We start from the raw sequence: 10,022 nt of genomic DNA on the forward strand, positions 1-10,022 counted from the left end.
CAGAGGCTCCACTTCAGCATGGCTTAAAGTTGTAAAGTAACCATGTCCTCATGACCAAATCAAAGTACTTGGCACAAACCTCAGTTGATCATACTTTTTAAGGTAGAAACATTAACATATGAATTAATGGTGTTTTCTGTAACTTAATACAGCTATCTTGCGTCATCCTAAGTTGCATTTTCAATTTTAAAACTTTTTTTTTTTTTAGGAGCTATATTGGCATTTATGTTGGGGTTGTTCCATATCCCACTGGATGAATGTGAAGACCTGTATCACAAATTAGGATCAGATGTTTTTAAGCAGAATGTCATTGTTGGGACAGTCAAAATGGGCTGGAGTCATGCATTTTATGACAGTGATACCTGGGAAAAAATGCTCAAGTAAGTGAAAAGTAATTTCTAGAAATCTTTGGTTTTGTTGCTGTTAAATTGTAAACAGTAGTTTAAAAACAACACAAAGATAGTGATACATGATATCACTCTTTTGAATTAGCTGGTTGCTTTTGTATTGCCAGAATATTTGAGTCATAATAATTCCTCTGTTTCTAGGGACTAAAATGAGATATGGTGCACTGGTTTCTGATTATATGTCCATATGCTCCCCAGCTCAGCTAATTTTAACTCATTATATGTTTGCTAGCAATCTTGCTAGCCACCTGCTGTGCATTTTGCCTATAGGAAAAGTGCTAAAAAGTGAAATGGTATGCTGTGCCAAAGACCCCTCATCTTAAGTACTATATTAAATCTTCTTGCCTTTTGCATTTTTTCTTTAGAAAAGAAAAACACAAAGATGGTAATGCAAAAAGATATCCATTATGTAAAACCTTTTGATTAAAAAAAGATAAATATTTTAGTTTTCTATCTATAGTACTAGTAGATGTGGAGAACATTGAATCAAAGAAAATCAGGGTTGGAAAGGACCTGAGGAGGTCACGTAGTCCAACCCGCTGCTTAAAGCAGGACTGTCCCCAACTAGATCATTCCAGCCAATGCTTTGTCTAGCCAAGTCTTAAAAACATTCAAGGATGAAGATTCCAGCACCTACCTGTGGGTGCTGCTAGTGAAAAAGTTTTCTCTAATATCTAATCTAAACTTCCCTTGTTGCAACTTGAGACCATTGTTCCTTGTTCTGGTATCTGCCCCCTCTGAGAGAGTCTAGCTCCATCCTCTTTGAAACTCCCCTTCAGGTAGTTGAAGGCTGCTATCAAATCCCCTCTGTCTTCTCTTAAGCAGATTAAATAAGACCAGTTACTTCAGCCTCTCATAAGTTATGTGCCCCAGCCCCCAAACCATTTTCGTTGCCCTCCACTGGACTCTTCAACTTGTCCACATCCTTTCTGTAGTGGGGGGCCCAAAACTGGACACAGTACTCTGGATGTGGTCTCAATGGTGCTGAATAGAGGAGAATAATCACTAGCTGGAAATGCTCGTATTAATGCAGCCCAGCATGCTGTTAGCTTCCTATGCAACATGAGCACATTGTTGGCTCGTATTCAGCTTATTGTCCACTGTAACCTCCAGGTCCCTTTTTGAAGACCTGCTGTTTAGACGGTTCATTCCCAGACTGTAGTGGTGCATGGGACCGTTCCATCCTAAGTGTAGGACTTTGCACTTGTCCTTATTGAACCTCATGAGATTTTTGAGATTTCTGGCAGAACCAGACAGCAGAGAAGCAGATCAGGCAGAGCAGAGCACAACACTCAGACTGTGAAGGGGAACAGGGCAGGGAGCAGAAGGCAGAGCAGCCAGTTGGGCAGAGGGAATGACAGTCAGAGAGGGTTCATGGCTGATTTGTGGCTTGCATGCCGAAAATGTTGGCCCTTACTGTTATATGATGTTCTTAAGAGAAAATGGTCTGTGGCAGCAGTTTCCAACCTTGGGGTCATGACTGCGTTTGTGGTTGCAATAATAAAAAATGGGGTTGCAAAGATTATCATAGATTTCCCCCTTTGAAGGAGAAACAGCAGGAAATGGTGGATTCCCCTTGCAGGTTAGCAGAGTTCCAGCCTGCATGGAGCTGCTTAGGACTGGGGGAAGTGGGAGGAGGGCAATCAGGCAGAAGGCACCACGTGCATGTGTGTGAGCAGGTACCATGGAAAGCAGTTCCTGCAGCTCCTTCCAGATAAGTCTATGGGATGGCAGGGGGGAGAGTAGATTGAGGCCCCCACAGTGAGGGAGGGAGCGAGTAGAGCAGGGCTGGGGCTAGGGGCACTGCCCAGCTGGGCTAGTGCATGGTGCCTCAGTCTGGGGCAGAAATACAGGGCCTGACTGGGGGAGCAGGATGTAGCCATGGGTAACTTTTTTCCGGGGGTGGTGGTGGGGACTGGATCTCTGCAACTGCATGCACTCCTAGGGAGGGAGGCACAGGTGGGCATTTGAGCCCCTCCAGATTTGTGCACATGATGGGGGCAGGTGTGGGCTGCCTCATGTGGGCTTGGGGCTCCCCACCCTGCTGCCCTCCCCTAGAGTCTCCATCACAGAGCAGTGTGGGGAGGATCAGTGGTGTTGCTGGGAGTCCCACACTGGCTGCGCCACCATGGCAAGACATCCCCTGCCTACCCAGCAACAGTAGGAGACACAGCCCCATGCTACCGCTGATGCCAGGTGGGCAGAGGGCACTTCACCGTGGTGGTGCAGCCAGTATGGGGCTCCTGGCAGTGCTACCGACCCTCCCTGCCCTCCTGCATTGAGTCCCACCCACTGGGCTGAGGAGGCTCCTGGAGGTTTGCCAGCAGGGTGGGGAGCCCCAAGCCCACTGGGCAGCCCACATCCTCCCACCCTCACCGGCTCTGCTTCACTCATGCCACCTGCAGGAGAAGGTGGGGAGGGAGTCAGGGTCTGCACTCTGCTTCGATTGCAGCAGCTGCAGGGGCTTGGACACTGCTGGGGGTGGGGTAAGGGGCCACAGTCCTGGTCGTGTAGCCCTGGCAGCTGTGGGATGCCCTCTGGCAGGGGACAGGGGGCTGTGAGTTGAGTGAAGGGCCCCAGCAGGGCTGATGGCGCAGGCAGCTGTGGGTAGGGAGTGAGGGGCCCTAGCAGGGCCAGGGGGCCGTGGGTGAGGAGTGAAGGGCACCTTGGGGGGGAGGGGAGTGCTATGGGTTGTTACCAAGGGGCCATACTGAGGAAATGGGGTTGTGCTGAGGAAAAAGTTAGGAAGCACTGGTCTGTGGCTTACTGTGCATCATCGGACAAGCTTACTTTGGCTTGCTGTTTAACTCTGATCCTTGATGACCTTAATGAGAGCTGAGTATTCTTGTAAGTCCAGGTCCTGTTTAATAGGTATGTGTTGTTGGTGGAAGAAAAAAAAAAAAGAGTAATGAGGTAACTACTGGTGTACTTATTTTCCTCAAATTGATGACCAGTACCATGTCTACTGATCACAAATATACAGCTGCATAAAAGAGAAGCATTTTGCTATGTTGAGTTCAGCAGTCTTCCTCCCGTGGTTGCCTTGGAAGATGCACATTATTGACCTGAATTGCCTTGGCATCAGGCACAATGAGTCATAGTTGAACTCTTGAAAACAAGTGTTCTTTTAACTCAATAGTTAATCATTTAAAGGGAGTGAAGTGATATCTTCTTTCACCTTCCGTTTTGCATGAAGTGAAAAATACCTCACATGGATACAGGGCTGTCCTTCAATTGACTTGCATATGCCTTCTCTTTAGAAACCTGATATATTCAGGTGTCTTGTTAACCATCTCTTGACCAGGTAGTTTTGTGGTCCACTCCTGCATATTTCCAGGTTCAGGCTAGAACTGGAGTCAAGTGATTTGACCCACCCATGTCAAGGAGGTAAGAGAGTAATGTTACAGAAGTTTCACCCTGGATGGCATACCTGGCAGGGAAAAATAGTACCAAAAGAGCTAAACATTTCTCTTGCTTCAGATGGTTCACAGGAAGTTGATCTACTGAAACTGATTGCTTACCTAGTGGGAGGTCTCTATATGCCCCTTGATATAATTGAAGTATGGTATGAGTGTAAAGACAGTTAAAAGCGAAATGCAAAAAAGTTTCCATGCTAGAGTGAAAGAGCATAATAGAAAATTTAATTATCCCACAAGGGAGACACTTTCTATATTGGCATTTTCAAGACACAATTGTGTGGTTATAATTTTAGTCATTTATAGTAGTTCTTTAATTTCAGCTTCATTCAGGATTTCTTACTGGCTTTGACATCCAGAAAATGGCAAATATCAAGTTCTGAAATATGTCATAAAAACACAATTTGAAAGCAAAAACTGGTTCTACAAGAAAGTTTTGATATCCTTTATATGACAAAATAGATAATTGAAGCTGTTTCTCCTAAGTACAGCTCTTTAAAATCAGCGTTAAATTTGTAGCAACTAGTAGGGACCCTGTAAATTAAGAAGCAGGAAAACTTGAAAAACTAAAAGAATGATTTTGAAGCTGGTGTAAGATATTTTGTTGAATATAAAGAATGATCTAGTAATATTACATTAAAGTATTTAAACTGAAAAGCAACACAATCTTTTACTTGCATTAGAGGAATATTAAAATCCTATTTTAAAAATTACCACTAATTTTAGTTAAGTGTAGCAATTTGCTAGATGTCTTATACAAAGATTAGCTTCAGTATTAATCTTATGCATGTTAATAGAAGACATCCTACTTGTCACTGAGCTACCTGCCTTGTTGTTCACTTAATTTGATGACTTTAACTTTAAGGTTATTGCATTCATTAGATGGAGTTACTTTATCATTGATTTCCATTTTCTTTGTGTAGAGAGCAGAATTATCCTCGCTATGTTTTATGTAATCAATTTATATGATAACATATTGAGTGAAATATGCTGTAAGAAATAGTTGCATTTTCTGCATTCTGGTATTTTATGTTCACTAAAGTTTTGCATTTAAAATATTTTTTTTAACTTTAGTAGAGTCTGGTATTTGCAGGAGAATTGTGTTAGATTTTTTATGAGGCAGCAGACATAGCAGTTTGACAGACTGCAGTAAAACTGCTCCAAAAAACAATGTAATGCTAAGTTGTGGATGGGGTAAAAACTGTTCTGTTGATTGGGGTGGGAGGTACTGTGAATGCAGCCAAAGAACATGTTCAAATCCAGCACTTCATACACTGAAAAACAATTATACTATACACTCTTCTCCAGAGAATATCTGGGTCTTACCCTCCCCATCTTAGGGCTCTTAGCCAGTTCAGGCATGTCCCATTGGAGTTTGCAAAGCTGTTGGTAGTAATCTCCTCCTTTTCACAGAGAAGATTGCTGTAGGAATTGTGTCCTCACCTGAGGTCACAAAGCAGTTTAGTGAGGAGCTGAAAGTAGCCTATTTTTGACACTGGCCTCTCTTCTGTCTTACTCTCTTCTTGTTGAAAAGGTTTATACAAAAAATTTTGTCCAAGACAGCTTGTTATATATGTTGTTGTTAGGGAAAATTTTTAATATTAAATCATTTGAAAAGGAAATAACCAGTGAGGTAACTGTGTTAATAGATGAGGTGGCTGTTTATGTTCACCAAGTACAGAGAGGCCTAAGGCATTTCTGGAGGATTTAAACAAGGTAGGTAAAGCGGCAAGTGGAATTTAACAGCAGAATGAATGTAGCAAATGTAAAATTCTAAAGCTAGCAGAAAGAAAAAACAAATTCCCAAATAAATAATGGGAAAAGATTGACTAGGTATTACCATTGCCCAGATTGGGGGTTAGCAACTTATGGCCCATGGGCCAAATCCAATCTGCAGAGCTACTGGATGCAGCCTGTGGAGCTGGAGTTTTGGTGGTGTCTGGGTGCATGGGCTTTGGGCCACACTGCAGCTGGGTGGCAGGATGCTTTTCTGTGACGTGCCTTGGCTGGGTGGTGCTGGCTGCTGGGTCCCAGTGTTGTCTTGCCTAGGACCCAAGCTGGGCCATTCCAGCTTCCTGCCTCAGAATATAGCTGACCACTAGCCCAATTCAGTTGGGGGTGTTAGTGGATCACAGACTCAACATGAGCCAGTAATTTGGTGTAGTTCCTAAAAAGTAAATAAAGTTTGGGGGAATTGTCAAGAGTATAATATTTAAGATATTGGTAGTACTGTTTTATTGAGTACTGTTAATGTCTCAGTAAGAATATTGTGTTTAGGTCTGGCACTGCACTTTATGAAGAAAGTGGAGAAACTAGAGAAGATCCAGCATAGGTGTGGGCAATTATTTGGGCAGGAGGGCTATTTAAAGAGTTTGAGTGAGCTGTCATGGGCTGGGTCAGCACTCCCCTGCCTTCCTCAGCAGCTCACCCAAACTTCCTAAGTGGCTCTGCTCCATGCTCAACCAGGCAGGTGGGATGGGAGTGCAGGTGGACAGGGAGTGACATCCCAGAGTGGGATGGGTGGGTAGGGCTGGGGCCGGGATTGCAGGGCTGTGACAGCACGGGGCCAGGGCAGATCCCTGGTTGCCATTACAGGGACATGCGGACAGTAGATTGCAACTTTGCCGTAGGCCCCAGCTCCGCATTGTCACCACCCTGCCAATCTGTCCTGCTTCTGGATGCCACTCCTTGCCTTCCTGCAGCCTCATCCCATCCACTCAGCTGTGTACCCTGCCTGCATGTGTCCTGCTCCCAACAGGCCAGGGTGCCCGGGCAGCAGGGCCGGTTTCAGCAGCAGTAGCCAAAAGAAGCTGCTGCAGCCAGGATCCTTAGGACAGTGGGACCAGCTGTACGCACCACTGCCTGGGCTGGGTGGGACTGAGGGAGCCACCACAGGCTGGACAATATCCCTTGGCAGGTTAAATCAAACCTGCAATTCGTATTTTGCCTACCCCTGATCCAGAGGCTAACAAAAATGATAAAGGTGTTGGAACAGTAGCCATCTGCAAAAAGGTTCAGAGACATAGGTATATTTAGTTTGGTGAAAGAGGGATTAAGGGTGGTTGCGGGGAAAGCAATAGCTGTTTTCAAATGCAGTGAAACCTGTTCTAAGATGAAATCACACCAGGCTAGGGAAAAAATTTCTGACCTAGATAGGTTTCCATCTTATAAGGGGAGCAGAGGTGCATGCTCTCCCTGGCACCCTGATAGCCTGCCCAACATCAAGCTGTCAGGGAGTGCTGGTACCACTACCTGGTACCACTCATCAACAGGCCCCCTGTCTGGCCCTGCTGTTTGGCCTTGGTTGGATGGCAAGGTCTGCACCCCTAGGCAGTTCCTGCTGCCACTTACAGTGAGGTCCCTCACACTGGCAATCTGTGCTGTCCCTGTAGCTACTTGCAGCCAGAGCAGCAAGGGAACAGGGCAGCATGTGTGAGAAGGGGCCACTTACGAGCTGTCTGCCCTTTAAAATTCCTACTGTGTGGGAAGTCCTGGGACCAAGAAGCTGCTTCCCAGTGCTGGGGATGCCAGTTTGCCCATATCCAGATGGTTAATGCTAACAACTTGGACATCATGTTTCAGACCCCCAACCATTCTACTGAAGATTAGGGAGGTTTTTCTTGGACTCCTGTGAAGAATCTGATGCTGGTCTTTCCAAGAGGGAGGTTACTGAATTATGGGTCTGAAGTACTGCAGTTCAGATCATTTAAATGATGAACCCTGGTACAGCTATAATTTCCTGTTTGTCCTTCCAAGCAGGACATAAAAAAATTACCTAATGCTTACTGGCTTTCAGTCTGAAGTGGAATGCATATGGTTGAAACTGCACATCCTTTTATCCTTAATTTCTCCTATTCACAGGTCTGCAAACCCTAATTTTCAAAAGCCCAAAATAATGTAGAGCCACATAAACCATGATGTGCAATAAATGGGGGCACTGATCCTGCTAGCAAATGCAGCCCACATCACCACATTGGGCTGTATTCAAAAGGTTTTTTGCTGCTAGTTGGGGTAGATGGGCTTTTTATTAGCAGTAGTAGTAGTATTGAAATAAAAGCTTAGTTCAGCAGTTCCCAAATGATTGCTACATGCTCCAGTTCCTCTTAGTCCACAATTATGAAGTATGCCATTAATTAACAAGGACTGGAGCTTTACCACACCTTGGTTGCCTTGTGATAACGGTCTCTGAGATGATAATTACCTCACAGTAAGTGAAAGAAAAACTGGGGCAATGTAGCCCTGATATATTCAGGGGTAAGCTGCCCTAATTTAACTCTGAGGTAAGAACAGGCACAGCAGCTCAATTACAGCAGAGCAATTCAAGTTTAGTGAATCCTTATATTTCATTAATTGTGTGGTGATGAACAGTAACTATGTGAATAGATTTAAAAATAATAATAATATTGTTTTAATTAGGGGTGGCATGGGGGGCTTACCGCTCATGAGTGCACCCTATTTACTCCGTGGTAACTGTTTTGTGAGCCTGCTTCTTTCCTGCAGCAAGTGAAGCTAAACCACAGTAACTTTCACCCTGTTTTGTTCAGGCGTAAGTTGCCCTGGTTAAACTGGCACTTTTTGTGGGATAGATGTAAGCAGATAAAATGCTTACAATAAATTCAGCTGTTCCGTATGAAATATCCCCCTTAAAATAGTGAAGTTGTTCATCTGTTGGCTCTCATATGGCTGTGAAATTTTCTGACTGTAAATGATATTGCAACTAGAAAAAAATTGAAAGCTGCTAACTTACATACTGCAGAAACTGGTAGAATCTGTTTAAGATGATTTGTGTATTTCTTCATAGATTTCATAGACATTAGGGCTGGAAGGGACCTTGAAGAGCATCAAGTCTAGCCCCCTGCCTCAGGGGCAGAAAGTCAGCTAGGGTCAAAGGACCCAGCAAGATAATTATCCAAACATTTCTTGAACGAGTCCAGAGTAAGTGCCTGCACCACTTCTGCAGGGAGTCTATTCCAGGCCTTGGGGGCATGGACAGTAAAGAAGTTTTTCCTTATGTCCAGCCTGAAATGGTCATGGAGGAGTTTCTTAGTTTTCTTCCCCCTCCCATCCCACAAGTACATCCTTTTTAAGGTGCAAATGGGTTCACTTGAGGGTGGGAGAGATCAGATACCTTCTTAAACAAATCCCTGAGCCAGTGCTGTGTCCATGCTACTGTGTGACCAGTCAGTGACCATGCAGTGAGGCCTTTTAAATTTATATACAGATTCTGTTGAGGTGTTGATGGATTCAAATATGGATCTTTTGTATGATTTCCGAACTCTAGCAATAGGAAGGCTTGTAGAGATGCTGGGCTCCTGATAAAACAGTTCAACTCAGAAAGCAATAGTTAAAGGCTACCTACTGTTTGAAAAATGAACAGTAGATATTTTAACTTCAGTTTTACTTACTGCATACTCCTCTCCTGAACAATTGGCAATGGCAGTATCACTTTTTTATTCTTCTCACTTTGGTAATGGTAACTGCCTCAGCAAGGAAAGCACACAGATGTTCTGAACTTTTAGTTCCAGAGTAGTTCTGTAAGTCCAGTATTACATATATTCTCAAGTGTCTTAGTGGATTGAGATCTCAGTTGGGGGAGGGGGAAGAAAACTATGAAATCTACAAATCATCTTAATCATCTGTATATAGAGGTTGTCATTTCCAGCAGCGTAGAGTATATTGTGGGTAATATCCTGGCTCCATAGAAGTCCAAGGCAAAGGTCTCATTAACTTCTGTAGAGCTAGGACCTTACCCATATCCTCACTCTGATCATTTTAAATAGAAAGTATCCTAAATAAGATTAGACATAGATATTGGGTTTTGACTAGTTTGTAATGACCATGCCAAACTAACAAGGTATTTTCAATGATTTGTCTTTTATTCATAGAGAGAAAATGGGGTCAGATCTTCTGATCGAAACAGCAAGAAATCCCAAATGTCCAAAGGTAAGTGCAGTTTTTAAAAAAAAATGCATAAAACACACTGGTGTAATTAATTATTAGGAACAAATAGCATTCAGTGAAATTGCCATCACTTAAAAAAATCTTACAAAATGTATGCAACACAAAGCAGGGGTGCTCAACCGCTTGCCCATGGGCCAAATACAGCCCCATGAAGCCATCACGTGTGGCCTGCAGAGCTTCCCATGGGACAGGAAATTTTGGGGAGGAGGGGTGGCAATAGTGGGCATTAATTTATCCT

General features: G+C 43.8%; 1 protein-coding gene across 1 annotated transcript in view; it reads left to right on the forward strand.

Annotated features, from left to right (window-relative positions):
• Positions 1-10,022, forward strand: part of PNPLA8 (patatin like phospholipase domain containing 8) — a 109,085-nt gene that overhangs the window by 28,439 nt on the left and 70,624 nt on the right. Inside the window, exons 5-6 of the mRNA XM_019514572.1 lie at positions 209-380; positions 9,709-9,766. Coding sequence (XP_019370117.1) covers positions 209-380; positions 9,709-9,766 — 230 coding nt within the window. The remainder of the gene's footprint in view (positions 1-208; positions 381-9,708; positions 9,767-10,022) is intronic.

The sequence above is a fragment of the Gavialis gangeticus genome, unplaced genomic scaffold (genome assembly GCF_001723915.1).
Source record: "Gavialis gangeticus isolate Ggan-Ray unplaced genomic scaffold, GavGan_comp1, whole genome shotgun sequence".
In the NCBI taxonomy this organism is placed as follows: domain Eukaryota; kingdom Metazoa; phylum Chordata; order Crocodylia; family Gavialidae; genus Gavialis; species Gavialis gangeticus.